This window comes from Natrix helvetica, assembly GCF_964273705.1.
Source record: "Natrix helvetica genome assembly, chromosome: 4".
In the NCBI taxonomy this organism is placed as follows: Eukaryota; Metazoa; Chordata; class Lepidosauria; order Squamata; family Natricidae; genus Natrix; species Natrix helvetica.
The window spans coordinates 122,424,244-122,448,046 of record NC_138550.1 but is presented as its reverse complement, the minus strand read 5'-3'; the positions used below and the strand labels follow the sequence as shown (position 1 = coordinate 122,448,046).

At 40.0% G+C, this 23,803-nt stretch overlaps 1 protein-coding gene across 1 annotated transcript in view; it reads right to left on the bottom strand.

The window, feature by feature from the left end:
- Positions 1-2,473: 2,473 nt before the first annotated feature.
- The window catches only part of TAF4B (TATA-box binding protein associated factor 4b), a 76,550-nt gene continuing 55,220 nt past the window's right edge, over positions 2,474-23,803 (bottom strand). The window contains exon 14 of the mRNA XM_081950998.1: positions 2,474-4,050. Within this exon, the coding sequence (XP_081807124.1) occupies positions 3,907-4,050 (144 nt within the window). The 3' untranslated portion in view covers positions 2,474-3,906. The remainder of the gene's footprint in view (positions 4,051-23,803) is intronic.

The window sequence follows — 23,803 nt, the reverse complement described above, 5'->3', positions numbered from 1 at the left end:
CCATCACATACCTCTTTCTAGCACATCAGAACATCTAGACATGAATACCAGGTTGTACACTGAAATTATAGAAGAAATTATAATGAGTAAAATTTTACTCAGTTTTTTTCAACTTGCTTACCAGCAACTGGATATTTGTTTGTACACGTATTTACTTCAATATGCCTTTTTACCTTTCCAAATAAGCAGGTAGCATTTTCTTGATTGCTTACTATCATAGGCCAGAGAATGGTCCATTTTACAGATTGGTAGACCTGTAAAATGACACTCATCACTGGCATCCAAAACCATTGATGAGTGTCAGTTACCTATCCAGATACAACAGCTGAGCAATGTAATTCCAGTTAAATTTGCTTGGGGAAGTAGAACCCCTCAAACCAACAATGCACCAATTAGAAAATGTTTTCACAGAATAATCATTAACTTAGTATTGTTGGTGACCTGAGGGAAAAAGGAAAAGAATTTGGCCAGTGGCGAAGTTTCCAGCAGTAGTTAATGAATGTGTAAAAAGTGTTTTGCATATATAGTACCTTTTATCAGAAGATCTTCACTTACTACATTTATCTTCAAGGCCCCAGGCCAGCTCACGCATACTTTGTGTACAAGTGATACGAAGTCAAGGTAGCAGTAGTTTTAACATTTGATTATATTTTATATTATACGCAAAATACATTTGCTCTTTTAGCTAGATCTATATATAACTGGATAAAAAATAATGTTTACTGGAGAAGTGGAAAGACACACTAATGATCAGAGCAGAAGGAATGATAGAACGCAGAATGGTACTGAAATTTTGCTTGCACTTCAAACATTTTGGGAGTAAAGAGGATGCTAATGTATCGGATTGCAAGCCAAGAGCAAAGCCTACCATGAATGCTCGAGGGATAAGGTAGTCAATCAAGTATTTCATTCTCCAAATCCTTCCTAACCTGTGCATTAGTTTAAACCAATACTGTTGGCTCTTTGCGCAGGCACTCTACACAACCCACACGGCACGTCACCATATCTACATCCATCCTTCCTGGCCCACACTTCCTCACCAATCCACACAGCATCTCTTACACACCCATTGCTGACCTGTATCTCTGTATATTCCCACCCTCCTTCCCACAGCAACAGTCACTTGTCTGCCTGTAGGCTTTGGACTTGCAATTTCCTGCTGGCATCCTCACTTTCTCTGCAAACTTTCCATAAGCAAAGAAAATGGGAAAATTGGCAGGAGGGAAGTAAGAGAAATGAAATAAAGATAATTTCCTACAAGGAAACTCAATGAGGAAGCTAGCAGGAAGTTGGAAGTCGCTTTGGCTCCCACTGCCCTTTTGGCCACCTACAGTCATTCTGTTTGTTTAGATAAAGAAAAATCTTGAAATGATGATCTCCCATGGGGCACATGTTTTCTAGATAGCCATTAAATTAGGGAGGAAACTCTTGGCTCTTGACCTAAGCTGCTGTAATAGACTGAAATTCAATTAGCTTATAAGGCCCAAAGAATGATTTTGTGATCTGGAGAGCTGAACTCATCTAACTTAGTTAATTTCTGTTACTTTATCCTTATCGAACCTAAGCTCTTGTTTTCCCAGTGACATAATAATCACTAGCTAGAGCCCATTTCCTGCTTGAGAGAAGACAGGCACAAAACAAGAGTATTTCTGCTTGCTCAGCATCATTCATGACCACTTCACCATTTTCTCTTTGCAACAGATCTCCAATCTCTTTGGCCTTTTTGGTTCTGACATATCTAAATACCTTTCTTGGTTGTTTTCAGTTTTCCTTGAAAACCTCAGATCATTTTGAGCTCTAATCTAACTGACAGAGTCCTTTAGTTTCTGAAGACTACCATACTGTACATTCTTCTTTGCTTATGTTCCCTTTCTTCCATTTCCTGCATTAAAAATGTGTGTCTTCCAGGGCTAATTTTAAAGGTCAGAACAGAAGCCACAGGCATCTCTAGACTCCTGGGGAGACAACTGCATGAAATTGTCTTTTTCTTCTTCCTAGAACAAGGTTTGAGGAATTTTCTTATTTTTATGATAAGATGATACAATCAGGTCAGCTTCCACCTAAATGCAAGTCAGCTGAGAATGCGGTAGTATTGAAGTGACAGGTATAAATTATAGAGTGCTGAGCTTGTCCAAGTCTGGAAAAGGGAGAGTTTGAGGCTTAAATATGTTGCACCAATGTATATTTAATTAGGAAAGGGGGCTAATTTAACGCTCCAACTTAAGCCTTTGCTCATCCTGACTTGACCTGTGAGAAGAGCAAATATATGCTTAAGTTGCATGTAGCTGTCCCAGATATTTGCCCCAAAACAAAATTCTACATTTAAGGTACAAAATGATGTTCAGTTATGCGATAGTCGTAAGTGTTGATGAGAATATTAGCTGTAACGTCCTAATTGTTAGGATTTCATGACTAGATTGTTCTGTGAAGCACTGCCATATTTACAGTTTGATGTAGAAATTACTCTTAGAAGTAATAAAATATTTCCTTTAATAGAGTATTTAAAATAAATTTGAAACATTTGTCACTTAAGCTAAATACGCAAAACAGGAAAAATATGCTGCATTTTAAATAAAAAGTTAAGCATTTACTATACAAAACATATTTACCTTGAACCATCAAAGTGCTATTCTTTCTTATCCAAGAGTGCCCACTTTATAAATATGTGTAAAGACACAGTTTACTACATTGGTTTAACTACCTCTGTTCACCATTTTTCTAACAAGGAAACCATAGCTTGATTAGAAACCCAATATAACTTCAGTAGTACTTATCAAAGGTTTCCCCCCATCCATGTATTCTCCATTTTGTAATATGGAGAGAAACTAAAGATTATTCTTATTTATTTTGACTTCAATTTCAAAGGCTTTCAGTTGCTTTCTTTCTTACAGGTTCCATTATATATATCCATGTCATTTGTGATATTGTTTCATGTCCACAATAAAGTAATGTTCATAGGCAAGTGCAAAAAATGATAGATCTATCATCACAATTCATCATCTATTCAGGAGGGATTAATAGTTAAGATTCAACATTATGGCACCTTGGAGAGTTTTGTGCTGTTCTGCAAATGCCCTAGCAAAAATTTTCTTCTTCTGCTTTTATCATAGAATTCTTTATTCTTTATCATAGAATAAATTCTATTTATAATAGAATTATTTTGAAGTTACCAGTGCAAAATAGTGAGAAGATCCCTGATAATCAATATGTATATAGATTCTTTCCTTTCCCATAATTGAGATGAAATCACTTTGTATTCTAAAGAGAGCAATGGTGCATCTTGAACTGTATAGGACACTTTAAAATCACGCAAATACATATGCAAATGAAGTCATCTTATGCTGAAAATGGATGGGCCACCGTCCTATGAACTGTCCCACAAAATTACTTTGACTTTTCAAATATTGCTTTCTCCAACTCTTACAACTGTAGTTTGCTTGCAGATCTGTCTGGTAGGATTGGTAACACAAAAAATGCCAGTAGGGATTCTTTTTTTTTTCCATCTTTCTTTTGAGGCAGGAAATTATAGCCTGCATTTTGACACTTTTTAGTTGGCTCCCAGGTGGTTTCTCTAGGATACGCAGGAAGGCTGAATCCTGCAGGCTATGCACTAGCAAACTGCTAGTTTGTCATTAAATACATTCATCACGTCACTCTTCACTAACTGCAATGTTAGAAGGCACACACTTCATGGAATAATATTGTGGATTTATATATTAATACAGTATCTCACATGGAATTTAGCAGGCACCCGAAGCCTTTTCTCTTCCACATGTCCAGGCAGCATTGCCTACATTCAACAATGACCTTACAAACAATTTCTTGTAATATATGACTTCAGGATAGTGCAAACAAATTGTTCTTTGGCAATGTATGGTAAGCTGAAATGCAGAATTAGACTAGCCACTATTTCAGAAGAGCTTGATATAAGATTAGAGAATGCTTTGTTTCTTTCTCTTGTTCCAGACAAAAGATCAAGTCCCTGAGACAAATTCGGGTTATTCTTGGCCAAAGGTATCGTGTCGTAAGACTAGACATTCTGTTGAAGCCCTGGATGGGAGAAAAAGAAAAGCATTTAAGATGTATAAATGGGTTTTGTGAGCCAAAATAGACTTTTGTTAAGTTTTACATTTATTTATTTTGCTTTTAAAATTAATAACAAAACAGAAAAAGAAAAGCAACATACAAAAAAGTGATAGTAATCCATAATCAAAATTTTAAAAAGCATAAAAAGTGCTATAACAAAAAAGTGGGAAAATGTGACAACCCCCTCCAAGTAATACCCTATTTCCTTGAAAATATGACCTCCCCGGATAATAAGCCCAGACTTTTGAGCACATGCGCTAAAATAAGCCCACCCCTTAAAATAAACCCTCCCCGAAAATATTGCAACACAGCAGCAGCCATGAGGTGACCACGCTCACCGCCTCCTGCACTTCAAAAATAATAAGGCCTCCTTGAAAATAAGGCCAAGCACTTATTTTAAGATCCTGTCTTATTTTCAGTGAAAGATGGTAATAATAAAAGTAATATGTGTCTTTTATAATCATGAAGTTACAATGCTACAGTATATATATTAGTCTAATGCAATATTCAAGACATATACAGTGTATTTCAGATAGTTATATACTTTTCACCAATAATATTCATTGTAAAAATCAAACTCTCATATTTCATACATCTGTACGCAATCTGCCCATAGATGGCAAGTACAATCAGATTTTTAATGAGTTGAAAGATGCCACTTAAGCATCACTACCTAATATTTGTTCTGTACACTATATCTTGATGCCTGCTTCCACTATGACACTCTTCCTTATTCACACAACCTATGGAGTTTTTCTACTAAAGCAACTCATTGCCTCTATTAATACCCATATCATACCAGTACACAGTGATTAAACGGGAAGAACATGCTTGCCATCAGAAAAATGCTTTACCATATTTATCACTTGTATTTGCAAAGGACTTCAAGTTAAGCCACTATCAGGATTTGGCTTGCTCAGATTTATAGCAAATAAAACAGGCAACAGTTTGAGGAAAGTGTCTTGACTTTGAATCCTTGCAGCTTCTTTTTCCTTCAAAGCTGGTCAATTCTTGCGTTGCTGCTTCAGTTACAATTGAGTTACAGACTTCAATGTATTTGGAATACACTGAATTTAACATTTATACTTAAAGCTAATGACAGTCTGACCATCAGATCCTGAAATATATTTAGAAAAGACGTGTAAAAGGTTGCTCATTAGGAACTGTAAAGAAAAAGTTTTACTTATTCATTATAAGACCAACGTACGCACATTGTGACTTCATAAAGTTTATCAATTTTACATTGATTAAAAACCCCAATAAAATAAAAAGCACAAAACAAATACTTACAATAAACCTATAGCTAAAGCAGTGTCTAACATTCTCACAACACAGTCAACTCATTTAACAACCTGGTTAGAATGCCCACTTCCCAAGTAATTGCTTATTTTTACTTTCACCATTTCCCTCTCCCTCCATCATCAGATGCATGTTATCTTTTCCTAGAAATATAAAACTCGTTTAGGAAGTTGTTGGCCTTTCAGAGGCCACCAGAATCTTTGTTAGATTGTCTGCAAAGGATGTGTCACTAATTTACAGTGAAAAAATAGAGATCAGTTCAGTTGACTACAAATGAATGTGATAAACATAGCGAACCTTGACTTTAACATATTGTATGAAGGTAGAATGCATTATTCTATGGTCCCATGAGATTCTGATGGAGAAGATAGTAGAAAGAGAGCTGAATTATGATACTTTTGGTATGAGCTAAATGTTTAAGCTAGCTGACTGATCGTACACCATTAATATCTATTAACTATTCCACATTAAGATGGAAGGAAGTGCTGTCAAGAAGGATCATGACCAGGTGGAGCATTGGCAGAAATCAGCAAAATGTATTTCAGAAAATACAAATGCAAAGTCCTACCCTTGGGTAGAAAAAAATCAAAGACAGTACAAGATGTGAGGGACCATATCAGACAGCAATACTTACAAAAAGGGTGTTTTGGTCAATTGTGAGTTAAATATAAGTCCACAGTATAATGTGGTTACAAAAAAGGCAATCTTTAGGTTGCCTTGACAAATGTAAAACATTGTGCTCAAAAGAAATCATAATACGTTTTATTCTTTTCTGCATTGGTCATACTGTAACTAGATAATTATGGGCATCACATTTTACAAAGAATACAGTAATAACAAAGTGAAGGAAAGAGTTCAGAGGAGCGCAATCAAGAACACAAGGATTCTGAAATGAAAACATTATAAGGAATATATGGAAGGTGGGTCTGTCTGAAGCAGTTACATGGATGAGCAGTGAAACATTTTGAACCAACAAGAAAAGAAGTCCAGTTGCCACATCTCAATTCCATACAACTCTACTTGGATGACTAAGAATCTTCATCGACATATTTATAAGGAATAATTGGTGGAGTTCAGTATCTTTAGGCTGGAAAAAACTGTGGAGACACAATAGCAGTTAGAGATCTCAAGGGATTAGTAGTGGCGGATTTCTGCAGAGAACCTGGGGTGAAGCAGATCTCCAAGGCATTCTGTATTCTCTGTTTATGACCACTGTAGAGCAGTTACGCCTATTCTTAAAATTCCACTTTTTAAAAAAATACTTCTTAACAGCTATATGTGTAGGTAAAATTGATTAATTATTAGGAAAAAAATTCCTAACAATAGGACCTGCTTGACAGTGGGGTCAACTAGCAAGAGTTGATGGCTCCCTTTCATTGAATGTGTTTTGTTAAAGTATGGACAGCTATCTGAGATATTTGGATTTTTGCAGTGGGTAAGGAAGTTGAACTCCGTGCCTAAATGGCCCCTTCCAACTCTTGGATTTAAATTCTTTTCACAGTATCATACTGATGATCTGGACATGTTCTACAAATGGCTATGTTTCAATAATCTATTAGTAATTGCTAGTTTTCCACTTCTGTCCTGGGAAGGTTACTTATCCTTCTTCTAGAAAATTGGAGTTGGTCGGCTCTTTTTTTAAAGTAATATAAAGAACACAATACTAGTGCCTCAGATAGGCGGGTGTGAGTCCCTTTTTGTGAAATAGGGCCGTGGAGTTTATGTGGGCCTTTTTGTTACGTACCTGTCTCCCTGCTACGTTTCATCAGCCCTGCCGGAGCTGCTACATGACAGTTGATTTCACCAGGCTTATTGATCCTGGGGGATCCTGGCCCTGCCGGAGCTGATGGATTGACGGTTGATTTCACCAGGCTTATGAGCCTGGGGGATTTCAATCTGCCTTCCATTGGCGAGACATCTAAGTCAGCTCGGGAGTTCATGGCTTCCATGACGGCTATGGACCTAACTCAGTTAATTCAAGACCCCACCCATAATAGGGGACACACGCTCGATCTGATTTTTGTCTCTGAGCAGTGGATGAATGATCTAGATTTAGGGGATATTTCTATTCAACCCTTGTCATGGTCTGATCATTTCCTCATCAGGCTTGACTTCTATACTGCTACCCCTCGCCGCAGGGAGGCAGAACTAACTAGATGGTTCCACCCCAGGCGCCTGATGGACCCTGAAAGGTTCCTGATGGAGCTTGGGACTTCTCCTGAGTCCCTTGCTCACAACTCGACCGAAGTCCTAGTGGAAGTCTGGGATAGGGTAGCCACTGGCGCCTTGGATCGCATTGTGTCTTTGCGGCCTCTAACCCGGTGTCGATCCTGGGTGGCTCCCTGGTTTACCGAGGAACTCTGGGAGATGAAACGCCGGAAAAGAAGCCTAGAGAGTGGTTGGAGGGCCAGCCAGTCCGAATCTGATTGAACACTAGTAAGAATTCATATTAAATCCTACTTAGTGGCGATAAAAGCGGCAAAACGGCAACATTTTTCCGCTCTTATCGCGTCCGCAGATAATTGTCCAGCGGCCCTGTTTAGAGTGACCCGTTCCTTACTTAATCAAGGAACTGGGAAAGACCCCTTGCAGGGTAGGGCTGAAGAATTTGTTCAGTATCTGCAGGATAAAATCACTCAGTTCCGGACAGGCTTGGACTCTGACTGGGTAGATTCGGGCGAATCGTCAGGGATGAAACTTGTGGAGACAATCTGGGATGAGTTTGACTCTGTGACCCCCGAGGGCATGGACAGGATTATGGGGAGACTCAGTGCTGCCACTTGTGTGCTGGACCCGTGTCCCTCTTGGTTAGTTTCAGCTTCCCGGGAGGTGACACGAGGCTGGCTCCAGGCGATTACCAACGCTTCATTGAGAGAGGGGTTCTTTCCCGCCGCCTTGAAGGAGGTGGTGGTGAGGCCCCTCCTCAAGAAGCCTTCCATGGACCCAGCTTCTTTAGCCAACTATCGTCCGGTCTCCAACCTTCGCTTTGTAGCAAAGGTTGTTGAGAGTGTGGTAGCACATCAGCTTCCCCAGTACCTGGATGAAGCTGTCTACCTGGATCCATTTCAGTCGGGTTTCAGGCCCGGGTACAGCACGGAGACGGCATTGATTGCGTTGGTCGATGATCTCTGGTGGGCCCGGGACAGGGGCTGCTCCTCTGTCCTGGTCCTATTAGACCTCTCAGCGGCTTTTGATACCATCGACCATGGTATCCTACTGCGACGACTTGGGGGGTTGGGAATGGGGGGCACCGTTTTACAGTGGTTCTCCTCCTACCTGTCGGATCGGTCACAGTTCGTGTTGACTGGAGGGCAGGGATCGACCCCGAGGCGTGTCACTTGTGGGGTGCCCCAGGGGTCGGTTCTCTCACCCCTCCTGTTCAACATATATATGAAACCGCTGGGCGAGATCATCCGTGGTTTTGGGGTACGGTATCATCAATATGCTGATGATACCCAACTTTTCATCTCTACCCCAAACCAGCCAAACAATGCCCTCGACATGATGTCCCGATGCCTGGTGGCTGTGCGGATGGGGAGGAATAGGCTCAAGCTCAATCCCTCCAAGACTGAGTGGCTGTGGTTTCTGTCATCCCGATTTGTGCATCTTGTTCCATCTTTGATGATAGGGGGAGAAATTTTAGCCCCCTCAGAGAGGGCCCGCAATCTGGGAGTCCTCCTGGACACGCGGTTTAGTTTAGAAGAACACCTGATGGCCATGACCAGGGGGGCTTTTTACAAGCTTTTTACGTCAGTTGCGCCCCTTCCTGGATCGGGATGCTCTATGCACAGTCACTCATGCCCTCGTCCTTTCTCGCCTGGACTACTGCAACGCTCTCTACATGGGGCTGCCCTTGAAGAGCACCCGGAGGCTTCAGCTGGTCCAGAATGCAGCCGCGCGGGTTATCATGGGGGTACCTAGGTGCTCCCATGTTACACCCCTTTTAGGCGGCTTGCACTGGTTGCCAGTTGTTTTCCGGGTGTGATTGAAGGTACTAATTATGACCTTTAAAGTGCTCCATGGCTTAGGCCCAGGGTACCTGCGAGACCACCTACTGCCATCAGTAGCCTCCCACCGTCCAGTGCGATCCCACAGAGTTGGCCTCTTCAGGGTGCCATCCGATGCGCCCTAAAAAGTTGGCTTTACCAGTAAGCCGGCCTGGCCTGTTAATTTTATTTAATTTTTTTAATGTTAGTGCTATATTAATTGGGTTTGTTTTTTGGATTGTTTCTAATTTCCTTTTAACTTTTGTAATATGTGTTTTTTAATGCTCTACGCCACCCTGAGTCCTTTGGGAGAAGGTCGGCATATAAATCCAATAAAACAAACAAACAATAAAACAAACATAGTCTGTACTCCATGTCAAAAGTAAGCATAGCACTTTTAACATTATATTGCAAATTGCTTCAAGGGAAAATGTTTTGGATAGGAAGTGGAGTAAGAAAACATTTTTATCTGAGACATTTTAATGATATGGAACTTAAAATTAACTTCAACCTCTGCTTAGAAGCATGGCTGAAACAATTCAAGTCCAAGCACTTTAAAGTTTGATAAGTTATGTAAAAAGCATGCAGCAATTTAAGTAAAATGTAAAAATAGTATCAAAAAAGTGTATTGTCAGCAATTTAATTAAGCCACTCTGAACAGGTGATATGATCTATTTTTTGGGAAAGTATATTTTACCTACTAATATTAGGAAACACAACTGGCTGATTTAATCCAAAATAAAAATAATCTTGGTTGAAACTTTGTATTTCTTCAGGAATTTAGAATCGGTATGGAAGGGAGATTAGTGCCACTGGTGAGGGTCACTCCTTCTCATGATACAATGGAGTTGGACCTCAACATAAGACAATATTTCAAAGGAAAATTGGGTGAGAAAAAGAAAAAGAGAACCGAATCCCTGGGAATTCTCAATAGTCAAAGACCCATAAGGAAGTAGATGTCAAGATTTAGTTCGCTTGGATATGTCTTTTTAAACATTCATGCAGAAATTCACCCATTTGGTTGTGATTAATAGTATACAAGGACTACAATTCCAGGAAGAAATCTCTTTCTTGAGGAAGAATTTTTCAAACAACAGCAATCCTTGAAATATTTTGTTAGCTCTTCCCAATCTGGGGCTGCCAGATGGTATGGAAGTCTACTCCTGTTATCCCCAGCAAACTAACTATGGGTTATAGGAGCTGCAATCAAACAAATCCTGATGGTAGCTTGTTCAAGAAGACGTATTTGATTAAAATTGCTGCACTGTATCTTTACTGTCACAAGATTTTGTTACTATTGCTATAATACATAACTATTTGCTCCTATTTTGGGGGGAGTAATATTTTTGGGATTAACATTTTTATTTCTCAGATTAAAAACATTATCAAGTTCAGTGGATCTTCAATACATGCATAGATCAAATTTTGAATATAAAGCACTACAATTTCTTAAATTAAAAATTCCATGAATTCAAGCAACACAACAATCAAAGATTAATCAAACTGAAGACTATGTCATGTAGACAGGTTCTTTTGCAACATCGCAGAGATACCAAATAAGATGGGGGGAACAGATACTATCAAGAAATAAGAAGCCAATTAGAGGAAGAAACTTGCATATATCCTTTAAAATGCTTGCCACTTAAAGGTGATTTGACCATGTGATATTTGGAAGGGGACATGACAAGGCTGTAGTTTCTTTTGGTTCTTGAAGTCCTGAATAGAGCAGGGGTGAGGAATCATGGCCCTTTTATGACTTGTGGACTTCAACTCCCAGAATTCCTGAGCCAGGTCTGGAATAGAGAAGTATTAGGCAAGTCAAGATAATGAGCGTAAAAATTAAAATGAGAGCTTTGGCTGACCATTTAGTTTTGATTTTATAAGACCTTCGAAAGGGATTGAATTTTTTATTTAAAAAATTGAAAGATTTTGGTGCACTAGCAGATTTTAAGATCCATAAACAAAAAACAGATGTTGGTAAAAAAAAAACTTGACTACACAGGATCAGGACAATTTAATGAAAAAAATGGTTTTAAAATTGAGAAAACGGTTAAAAATTTTAGTTTTATTATGTATTATTGGTTTATTACAAAAAAGGAAATCCTGTGGTTTCAGTTGGAGTGAATAGGTACTACATACCAATAAACTTCATTAGAAACTACTTTCTTTATAGTGTTGCTTGCATATCTAGTAAAGAACAGTGAATTAAAAAAATAAAAGAATAACATTTATGGGGATAAATCACACTACAATCTGAAAGGCATTTGAATATTGAAATACATTAAACAATTTAGGAATAAATGTGTATATTAAGGATCTTTTTATCTTCAATCCAGTTGGAACTGAGTTAAAACTCAGATTTAGGAGAAAAAAATGGTATTAATATTCAGCTGTACAACATTCTACCCCATTCCTCTGTGACATTTCTACAAATTGGTTCAAGTGTAACCAGCAGAATGTTTTACATATTGAGACAAATTACTGCAAGTATGGTGACAGTTTATTCTCCACTATGCCTAAGATTCATATATGCACGTCATTTTCTGTGGCTACATCAGATCTTTAATCTGTACCTGGGGGTAACAAATACTGTACAAAATATGTCATGTTGCCTTAATGGACAATTATTAAACTGAAGTATTTTGACTTTTTGCCAGATCATTTAAGCACTATAATCAAAATTATCAGTCTCTTGACCTTGCAGATGCCATCAACATTTATGTTATCAATATGTTTAGCCCAAAGCTACAATACAATTAGTCATTTAAATTGCAGAGATCTTTCACACAAAATAATTAACTTCAGTTTGGAATTGCAGTCTGGAACAGCTCTATTTACTATACAGGCATATCTTTTATGTCAACAAAGGTAGCCAAAACCCCAAACTGCTAAAATGTTTAGCACCTTCTGAATTCCACTTACCCCCAATAAAAACTACATTACTTCATGCAATTACATTTAACTATTATATTTGTTGTTTTCCAACAACTTTAATGAAATGCATCTCAATTAGACATGAATGATGAGTATGAGAGGCTCAAATGCATCTAACACAAAGGGGAATTTCATAGTTAATTGAAATGATTCGCATGTTAACATGTTTCTTGCTCCCCACAGAAACAGATTTTCTGCAACAATTAATCTGTGCATTCTTTCAGAATAACTAGACTATAACCGAGTAGATTTCCAGTTTTATAGATCTATTTTTGCTTTTGCTTTTTTTTTAATAAGACCAGGTTTTCCAGAAGGGTTGTGCAAAATAATTTTTAAAATTAGTTAATTAATTTATTATTATACCAACTTTAATATTTTTTTTATAAATAACGCAAGTTAGCAAACATAGTTAATGTTCCTTCCTTGTCCTATTTTCCCTACAACAATAACCCTGTGAGGTGAGTTGGGCTACCATCTGAGTTTTTACAGACCAGGGATTTAAAATAGAAAAAGAAAATTCAATAGTAAAATGACACAAAGGCATGTAGGATTATTTTACAGATGAAAAACAAAAACAAATTAAAAGAGAGAAAAGCAATATAAGGTCAACTGAAACTTTTTAAGCCTGAAATTTGCTAAACTACTAGAAATCAAACATCTTATGCAAGATCAACAAATCCATCTGCCAGTAGATGCTAATCTATCTTTTCCTCCTCAACTTTATACAAAAAAAATCAGGGCCACAAAAAAGAAAAACTTGTTTCTAGTTCGTCATGCTGACATATTTTCATCCGGAGTAACCAATATAATTTGTCAATAAACATGCATGTCAGAATGTTGTAGTACTATCATCCTTCAATAAAGCACTCCTTATCAAGGCTGCACTTATAGATTTTGACAGCTATTGGAGGCTCAAATGAGATCATTGAATATGAAATGCCAATAACCACCATGGTGTTTTATGATTTTCCATAAGCTGCACTATTAACGGAAACCAATGCTAAAGTCCAAATTTCATCACTTTTGAAAAATAGAAATATGTGACAGGATAAACTACTTTTAAAGGGAAAATTATCGGGCATTATAATCATTTTCAGAAACACAAGGAAATAGGATCATTATGCTAGTCTCTGGCATAAGGAGAAAAGAAAGGGGAGATTAAAGCAGCAAGATTCAGGTTGCCTCCTGAAATGAAAACTCTTGAAGTCTCAAAAAACTGAGGGAGGATTGCACAGGTTTTGGAAATACAAAATTTATATCCACATTATGAAGTGATTACCAACTTACCTATTTATACAGCTCTAATTAAATTTATTTAACACATTTAATTTCTGCTTATCTTGACATACTACTGAAAGCAGTTTACAATAATGAAAAATAAGAAAAATGAAAAAAGTGTAAAGAAAAGTAAAATAATAGAACAATAAAGGAAAACAATGAGAATAATACATCAATATGGTAAGCAAAAAGATGGATGGGCGAAAAGCAGAGAGCATGGAGGGGGGAAGTGAAGTCTGCCATCAATCTAGCACTTACTTCCAGAATGGAACTTCCCCATCTGATTCCCAGGCCAACTGAAAATAAATAATGAAATGCATACATACACACATACATATCAATGAAATATGTAGATGAATTTTTAACATATGCTGTGCTAAGTGATAAATATCATCTATTTTATGCAATTCAATACATCTGTTGTAATTTACAGTACAACATTTGTTTGGACTAGTAGCATTTTCAGCTTCTAAGACACTAGAGGTACTAGAACAACAGGTTAAATCCTTTAAAATTAAAAACCTACTATTAATTTTGATAGATATTTGTTATCAATAAATCATTTTGAAATCCAGATGCGAAGAAATAAGTGGAGTACAAAATTAGAGGTTCCTATATTTCCCTGACAATGGAAGCGTGCCTTAATTTCCATAGCAAGCATGACAACAGATCTTAAACTATATAACAAAATTAATACTTAAAATGTATTGGACACCATTACATTTGTATAGGAAAGGACATTTTTTGGAGATGCAATAAGGACAATGCTTCTTTAAAACACAAGTTTTTACAATGTCTTAATCATGAATTCCCACATTTGCATTAATTCAACTACATTAATTTTCATGAATGAGTTTAGGGATTGTGCAAAAGCCCTGTAAGCTGCTACATTTAAACTAGTCAAAGCAAGCTAGTGACATTATATAAAGCTTCAGAGTTTCTTCATTCTTAGCATTCAACTTAAATGTTTCCTTGAAGCTGAAGAACCCTTACACCAGTCCTGCTGGAGAAGGAGACAATTTTATCTTTCAATTTTATTTTGGCTCATGTCCAAACCCTTTTTATAGGTCTCTGACAGATATACTGGCTAAAGAAGAAATGACATCTTCCACTCAAGTCCAGAGAGCTATTTAAGAGACTTGCTGCATGGCCCACTGGACAGAAACACAAGATGGCTTATTGCACTCTGAACTATCTATGCTAAAATTCAAAGCATAATTTGGGGAAATTAGCACTACCTTATTCTCCACTGATAAGATCAGTAACTGGAGGTGGGACACATGTGTATGAAACTAATTTATTCCTGACATTTATCTGCTTTAGAAAATGCATCCTTGCATTCAAGTTATTCAGTTCTACGTATTTAAGTTAGCCAACTTTTCTGAAACTATGCAATTAGTGTGTACAGACCCTCGAGCCATATTCTACTTCAAGGCCCTCCTTTCTTTGCTGAACAGAACAAAATATTGTTTACATATCAGGATGTTTTGTCTTCCTTGTTATGCCTGCAATGCAAGCATTCTGCTTCAAGATTTCCAAATTACCTGATAATTATGAAACATTCTTAGTTACACTTGCCTGTACATATCCTTATATTCATTTCCAACATACCAGCATCGCTTTTAAATATGTCTGAAGATGAGTACTTTGATGGAACAGTTCAAATACACTCCTGACAAGCAGTCAATACTATAAACTGCAGTATCTTATGGTGAGAAAGAGTGGTATACAATACATGAAACAAGTTTCAAGCATTTCAAGGGACTTTTATGAATACTGATGGCAACTGGATGCGGTAAGGCCTCTAGATCTGACAAGGTAAAGTGGATTCCATAGAAAATCATACCACTGATCCACCCTCCCCACTTTTGTTTCTAAAAAGAATTTTCAGAGAAATGTTTGGCAAACCTATTACTAATCCCCTCTCTCCACAAGACACAATATTTTTTTTCTTCCCTCAAAGCTTATTTGTCAACTTTACATTTGAGGAAAAAAATCCTGTTTTCATTCATGAAACATACATGGCTTCTCTATATGGCCAAAAGTGAAAAGCAAGGCTGATGAGGTTGTACATCTAAAAACCTGAACCCTTAGTGCAATAGATACAAGTTTGCAGATATATCTCATTGCTGCTCTCGTCGTCATTCTTTGTTTAGAGCAGACTCTAAAACTCAAGGCCCGGAGCCCAGATTCAGCCCATGGGGTACTTAGATGTGGCCCGCAGGGCTGTCCTGGAAACAGTATACAGCCTTCCCAAACTCTGTTTTCGCTGGCAAAGATTGCAGGAGGCCCTCGCAGTCAAAAATGGAGTTTGGGAGCCCATTTTCGCTGGCAGAGCACTTGGGCCACCACAGGCACTCCCAATACGAGTGACGTCGAGCTGGTCATGCCCATCCCATCCATGCCCCCCCTGGCCCTCCCAAGGTCAAACACAACCCTGATGCAGCCCCCAATGAAATCGATTTGGACACTCCCGGTTTAGAGCCTACTCTAGCAAACACTGATTTGCCACTTTACTATTTGAAGTGACTTGTACATCCCTATTCAACTAATGAAATCACTAACTTGCTATTGCTGTATTTCCTAGGCATCTTATAAATATGCAAAGTACACATACAGTATGCCTAAATGTACTTCTGCTCATGTAGCACAAAATGTTGAATTCTATTGTTCTGATGCATGACTCCATTGCCACAGGCATTTTCATCAATAGTGTTATATAGGATTACACCAGGAGGGTTTACTAAGAAAGGAGTCACATCAGCGACAGCAAGAATATGTCCAAGGGGCACCCATTACAAACCCTCTAGCATTATACAAAAGGAAAAGCTAGAAATAATTACTACTTTGCTCTTATGCAGCCTCTTCCTGCTTAATAGTAAACATAATGATTTACCTAATGAAAAGTTTAATTGTGATGGGAGGGACCTGGGAAAGCTGTTACACCAAGCTCATGATTTCAAATCTTTCAGCAGTAATTAAGGAAGATAAAAGCTCTGCTATACACATAAATAAGATAGCTACTAATTTATTAAAATTATACACCCAAGCTCAAAGGCAAATTAATATTTCCCACTGGTGTATTAATTTGTTTTATGGGCTAGCTGGTTGGTCTTCTGCTCACATGTCTCCTCTGTATGCATTCTGGACATTCTATTTCATAATTTTTCAATATTCCACAACCACGATTCAGAGATCTACTGCACAGTTCACAGGAATAGCGAGGAAAAGGACAATTAGTCTACCAATGATTTTTTTTACCTTTGTCTTTGATTACTACTGCCATTGTCAATTCATTTTTAAAACCCTGCTTCCTCCAAGTAGAAAGACTCTATCTGGCGCACTGAAGCCAAGCAAGATTAATATATAAAGTATATTTAGCATTGCTGTTGACAACTGTAGAAACATATAGAGCAGCGATGGCAAACCTTTTTGGGCTCCGGTGCCAAAAGCAGGGGGAGCACAAGGGGGTCGTACACGGGTGTGCCATACTCATGCTATGCACGCGGCTCCCTTTACACATGCAGGTGCACACACCCTGCGCATGTGTGCGTGACCCCTCCCCTTTTGGCCTGCGATAGACTTGGTTTTCGCATTCCCCAGGCTTGAGAGGCTTTCAAGGAGCTTGGGGAGGGCGAAAACAGCCTCCCCCACCCTCCCGAGGCTCTTTGCTATCTCTCGGACTGCACTGGGGGAGACTGAACAGCCTGCTCTTAGAAATGGAGGCTGTGGCCGATGGGCTTGGCCCTGGGATCTTGCTCCGTCTGCCCAGGAGAAGGAGCACAGGGAGGAATATAACAGTGGTTTTGGAGGGAATGGACCCAGCACCTTCCACTTACATTCACAGCAGCCGCGCCTGCAGCCTTCGGAGACAACAGAAGAAAGCGCTTCTCTTGGTAGGGTGGCCAAGCTGGCCCGTGCCGGGTCCCAAGTCTTGCGATCACCCCGCCCAGAGCACAGACTTTGTCTCTATTGCAGCCTATGAAGGCCCACGCTTTGGCCAGGCGACACCCTGGGAGATCATGTTCCTGACCTGGATTATGGGGCAACCCCTGGGCATTATCCTCCTTCCCTTACAATGCTGTTGCCGCCGCTGGCTCTGCTGGTCGTGTTGCCTACATCCATGCCACTACCGCCTCAGGTCCCAGTAGTCATTCCGCCTGTTCCATCAAATGCACCAGAAGCATTTGCAATCGGTGTCTGCCCCGCCCACCTCCCCCACGGCAGCTTCTCCTTCTTCTGCCCGCTCCAGCATCCCAGCCAGAAGCAGCACTGTGACAGCCGCCGGGAGCGAGGGGACAGTGGTGGCAAGGATGGGCACCATCCCGGCTGGAAGCAGCAGCGAAGGGGTGGCGGTGGCGAGAACGGATGACCATTGCCCCTTCCTCTACAGCGGCTGTTGCGCATCTGCTTCCAGCCGGGATGCTGGCAAGGAGCTGCTGGGGGGGCCAACTACCCACATAAAGACGCCACCGAGGGGCTGGCTCGCTTATGTGGGAGCAGCTGCGGTAGCTGCCCGGTTGCTCCTGCCCTTCCCCCTGTGGCTGCAACTGCTGCTCTTCTGGGGCGCCCGAACCAGCCAGGTACTCCAGACCGTGGATCCTCATCAGAGCCGCGGGCTGGAGCTGTGCAAGTAGCCAGCTCAGATGGGGAGGGAAGAAATCCCGTTCTTGCTGCTGCCGCCCCTCACCCCTGGCAGCTGTCACAGTGCTGCTTCTGGCTGGTTTGGGAGTGGCTGCAGGGGCCATCTGGCTGCTCCTGCCTTTCCCCTTGTGGCTACCGCTGCTCTTCTGGGGCGCCCGAGCTGGCCAAGCACTTCGGACCGCAGATGAGCCACGGGCTGGAGGGCTGGGGCTATGCAAGAAGCCCGCTCAGGCGGGGAGGGAGGGAAGCCACAGCTCTACTAAGAAGCGATGTCCGGGAACCTCTCTCCGTGTCTTTTGGCATGCATGGCTGTTGCTCTTCCTGTTGCTGGTTTTTGCGTGTGCATGCGTGCCAGGAACCAGATCACCAAATGGCTGACACACATGTGCACCCTGGAAACAAAAATATCATTTTCCTGGTGTGCGCATGTGCACCGGGCGGCTTCACTTCTGCTTTCTGGCACACCAATGCATGTCAAAACCAGCTGGCTGCTACACACGAACCCGGAAGAGGAGCTGGTGATGGCTCTGCGTGCCAAGAGAAATGGTTCTGCGTGCCACTTCTGGCACGCGTGCCATAGGTTCGCCATCACAGGTATAGAGTCATACAAAAATGCTACGGGATGGCTAGTTTCTGTTAGGATCGCAGCTACCTATTTACATTCTGCACAATATCCACTGGATGGTCTGAAGATTCTCTTTTGTCTCAAACAAAGTTTTCTTTCTCCTCTAATTTTGGAGGGTTTCAGCAAACCTTGAGATTATTCTCTGTGGTTTCATTGCCACTCTTGCTACGTAAGCACAATTGTGGTATTGAAATATAGAATTAGAGAGGAGATCACTTCCGGTTTCCGAAGGCGACGGACGATGGTCCGCTGTTCGCTTCTCCGGTGGGCTCCTTTTAGGAGCACAGGCGGTCTTGGAGGGACCACATGCCGTAGTGCGGCTTGCTGGAACTCCCTGGATAAGCGGCAGCCATGGGGGGGTCTCCAGTTTCGCCTCAGGAGCCGGAGAGCTTAGGGGGTGCATAGCAGCACATTCGCTGAATAGATTCTGGAAGAAAAGAGTTAACTACATGCAGCGGCTGAAGTGCTGGAGGTGAGAAATTCGCTCCCATCTCCTTAATTGGTTTTAACTGATGAGCAGAGGTTTTTTTGTAAGTTGTGGATTCAATCTGTTTGAAGTAGGAAGATTGGAGGGGGGTTGCTTTTTTTCTTCTACCCCTCTCAGGCAAAGCGGCATTTGGACTGTCTCTCAATCTCGGAATGGAGATAGAGAGCAAAAAGTTGAATTAGCCACTTGAACTAACTATGTGAAAAGATTTATATCATAACTGCAAGAGCTGATTGCTGAGTTGTTTTGAAAGCTTTATGGAAGTTTTTAATGTTCTGCTCCTGATTCCAAGGGGGAGCCAAGATGGCCTGCTTCCTTCTTCTTCTTCGCACTTATAAATGAAGTCTGCCTTTTGAAACTACCTTTGAAGAAAGTCTAGCTTTATATTATCCCCCCTGAAGGACTATTGGAGCCTCTCCTGTTACGTGGTCTTTCTGGATTTGGATTATTTGATTTCTTTTCTTTCTTTCTTTCTTTTTTTTTTTGAGTGACTTCTTGGCTTGGAACTGTGACAGAGGGTTAATTTTCCCTTTTGGATTTGCCTGTCTTCTTAGACTCGCTCGGCTGTGCACTTCACAGACGCCATTTCTTTTGCAAAAGATTTATACTCTTTCTGAACTTAGACAATGAAGCCCAGAAAAACACCTACAGGCAAAGCAGCCTCGGCACCGACTTCTACTGCATCCAGTCCAATGATTCAACAGACAAAAAATTCATCATTTTCACAAGAAAGAACTGGAGAGAGTTCAAAAGACTTATCTGTTATACAAATGTTTCAGGCTCTTATTCAGGGACAAAATGAGTTGCAAAAGGAGGTAGCAGATTTTAGAGAAGAGCTTAAAAGTGTGCAGCAACAAATAACAGAAAATAAACAAAGAATTGGTGTGCTGGAGGAGGGCGCGGCTGGGCTGGGCTGAGGGTTAAGGCAGTCCAGAAGGGGAATATAGAATTGGAAAATTTTATGGCAAAGATAGAACTTGAAAGAATGTCCTTCTTTCTCAGATTCCAGAACCTACTGGAGACAGAAGATGATGATCTTAAGGATATTATGAGTACAATTTTAGCAGAATATATTTAAAGAGATAAAAAACAGTTGTGGTGGGATATGGATCTGGTTTATAGGATTAATTCAGCATATGCCAGAACACATAATGTTCCAAGGGAAGTACATGTTAAATTTCTTAGGAAGACCATGAGGGATGAGATTCTAGGGGCTCAGAAGGGGGGACCACTAAAATATACAGACAAAGAAATTGCCATTCTTAAGCAAATTCCGAAAAAAATAAGAAATAAGAGGAGGAAGTATTCCTCCTTATCAAAGAAATTATATAATAAGGGAATTTGGTTTAGATGGTTATTGCCAGAAGGAATGCTGATCTTCTGGGAGGGAAACAGAATTAGAATTAACATAGTTGTGGAGGCAGAGGCCTTCATTAAAAAACAGAGTGCCCTCCTAGGGGACGGAAATATAAGAAGTAGTGAAAAAGGCAACAACACACAAGACATGAAGGAGGGAGGGGCTGTGGCTCCGCCTGGGGACGGGGGGGGGGAGGGAAAAATAATGGAAAGACTCAGGTCACAAAAATAAATGTATTTGAAATATCATTGTAATTGTTGATACATTAGAAAGTGGCAAAAGAGATGATTGAACACAAGGTTGATACAATGTATAATAAGATGCTGTTTCTGATTATCTTTTATCTTTTGTTTGTTTTTTTTTCTGTAAAAAGTTGTGAGAATTGGAGAGATTTCTACCCCTAGCACGATGGAGCTGCCAAAATTTTTTTTGGGTATATCCACCTACCCTTTTCCCATAAATTTTAAAAACCAATAAAATTCTTTTAAAACAAAATATAGAATTAGATATGTTCTGACCTAGGCTTCCCCAAAAAGCAGATTCCTGGTACCGACTCAACTCCTTTTATTAAACAAATGTGAATTCCTCTCATTCACGTTCAGCAAAAGCCTGGTCTTTCAAAGGTGAATTTATAACCACAGACCTTATCTAGCCTGGAAAGCTGCCATGTAAATATTTTCCAAACTCAGTACTATGCAAGGAAAGACTTGGCACAGTGTCTTTGAGATTCACGGGCAGATCTTCACACTTCTGAAACGAATGAACAAATTGTTTCCTGCAAAAGCCCACTCGCCTTTTGTTCCTATTTTATTTCCTATGGGAGGGGCCATTCACCTTCCACCTCTGACTTTACTCCCAAGTCGACCCTGATTTCTTAGCTGTTCTTTTCTTCTGGCAGCTCTGCATATGCACACACTGCTGTCTAGCTCCAAAGGCAGCTGAGAACTGCCAGGCAGCCTTGGCCCCATCTCTGCCTCTGACGCAGAGCCCTCGTCCGAGCCTTCCCCAATCTCCAGGACTGGCCCATGTTCCTCCCCAACCTCCTCACTATCTGACTCTGCTGCCAGCTCCACTGTGAGCCACAACACGATAGAGAAAGTGGTGATTGCAAATTGTTAACCTTAATGACTCTTAGCAATAAAACAAAACTATTCAGAAATATAAGTCCTGTTAAGTCCTGAGATTCAACAATGGCAGGTTGCCCAATTGGTTTCTGCAAAAGAAATAACCTCATTTAGAGATCTACCAAGTCTGATGATTGTATACAGCTATTATTTTCAGAAACTAGGAAAACCACCAAGTGGCAGTGGGATTCCAGACAATCAAAAGCACCCAGAGGAAAGAAGATTGGTGAGCTTGATACAACACAATGGAAGGCAATAAACTAGTGCTGGAAATTTTGGGGTGGGTGTGGGTGGGGGGGTTGGGTAAAATTGGTCAGGAACTTGATGACCTGCCTCAGAAAACAGCAATCTCTTAAGAGTGTTTTTCCAATACAACATGGTAAATTTTTGGTGACCATAAATCCTAAGTGGAGAGATCAGGAAAAAGAATTTAGAGCAAAATAAATAAATATAAACATAAAACAAATAATATTAAATACAGTTAATACAATTATTCACAGTGTAGTTTCCTCTGTCAAATTAAACATAAACTTTAATGACAGAAATCCACAATCAAGGCTGTGGCTCATGTTTTGAGCATCTGAAGCTGTGGGAATATATAGACACAGACTCCCTACCCAGAAATATCAAACAAACCTTCTGTTCTCTTAGTAGAGCATGTATGATTATAAGAAGTAATTTTCTGAACTAAGGCTCAGAACGTATGTCCTATGTTTCTTAAGCAATGGACCGAAAACAATACATTTGGAGGCACATCCAAACTAAACACATGACAGATGCCCCTATAATAGTATGAACCTGCCAATTCTAGTCCTCCTTTCACTTGCTCATCTGAGTCCATCTCAATAAAAAGAATTAAAAATAGTGACAACAATTAAAGAGGCACTGTGAGAAAACATTTTATTTGCTTTGACTGGGATGTGTTTTTAACGGATGGAAGCCATTTTTTTTCATAGAAAAAACTATGTTATTTTAAAATCAATTTAAATCCGTTGATACAGATGAAAATGTAGGTATGAAAATGTATTAGGAGCACAGCCAAAATTATTAGGACGACTTACTGCTGAAAAATTTCTACAATGGGTAGATGGGTTTTCAATGGGAATAATAGGTGCTCTATATTATTGGACCATTCCAACTTTTTTTTCACACTGGGAAACCAATAGTGCCGTGACGGTGAACCTATGGCACCCATGCCAGAGGTGGCACGCAGAGCCTTCTCTGTGGGCACGTGCGCCATCACCAGCTTGTCTTTGCGCAGTGGTTCTCAACCTGTGGGTCGGGACCCCTTTGGGGGTCGAATGACCCTTTCACAGGGGTCACCTAAGACCATCGGAAAACACATATTTTCGTTTTAAAGAATTTTATTGATTTTTAAAAATTTATGGGAAAGGGTAAGTGGATATACAAAAAAATTTTTGGCAACTCCATCGTGCTAGAGGTAGAAATCTCTCCAATTCTCACAACTTTTACAGAAAAGAAAAAACAAAAGATAGAAGATGAGCAGAAATAGCATCTTATTATACATTGTATCAACCATGTGTTCAAGCATCTCTTTTGCCACTTTCTAATATATCAACAATTACAATGTTATTTCAAATACATTTATTTTTGTGACATGAGTCTTTCCAATATTGTTCCCTCCCCCGTCTCCAGGCGGAGAAGCAGCCCCTCCCTTCTTCATGTCTTGTATATTGTCACCTTTTTCACTACCTCTTATATTTTCGTCCTCTAGGAGGGCACTATGTTTTTTAATGAAGGCCTCTGCCTCCACAACTGTATTAATTTTAATTCTGTTTCCCTCCCAGAAGATCAACATTCCTTCTGACAATAACCATCTAAACCAAACTCCTTTATTATATAATTTCTTTGATAAGGAGGAATACTTCCTCCTCTTATCTCTTATTTTTTTCGGAATTTGCTTAAGAATGGCAATTTCTTTGTCTTTATATTTTAGTGGTCCCCCCCCCTTTGGGCCCTTAG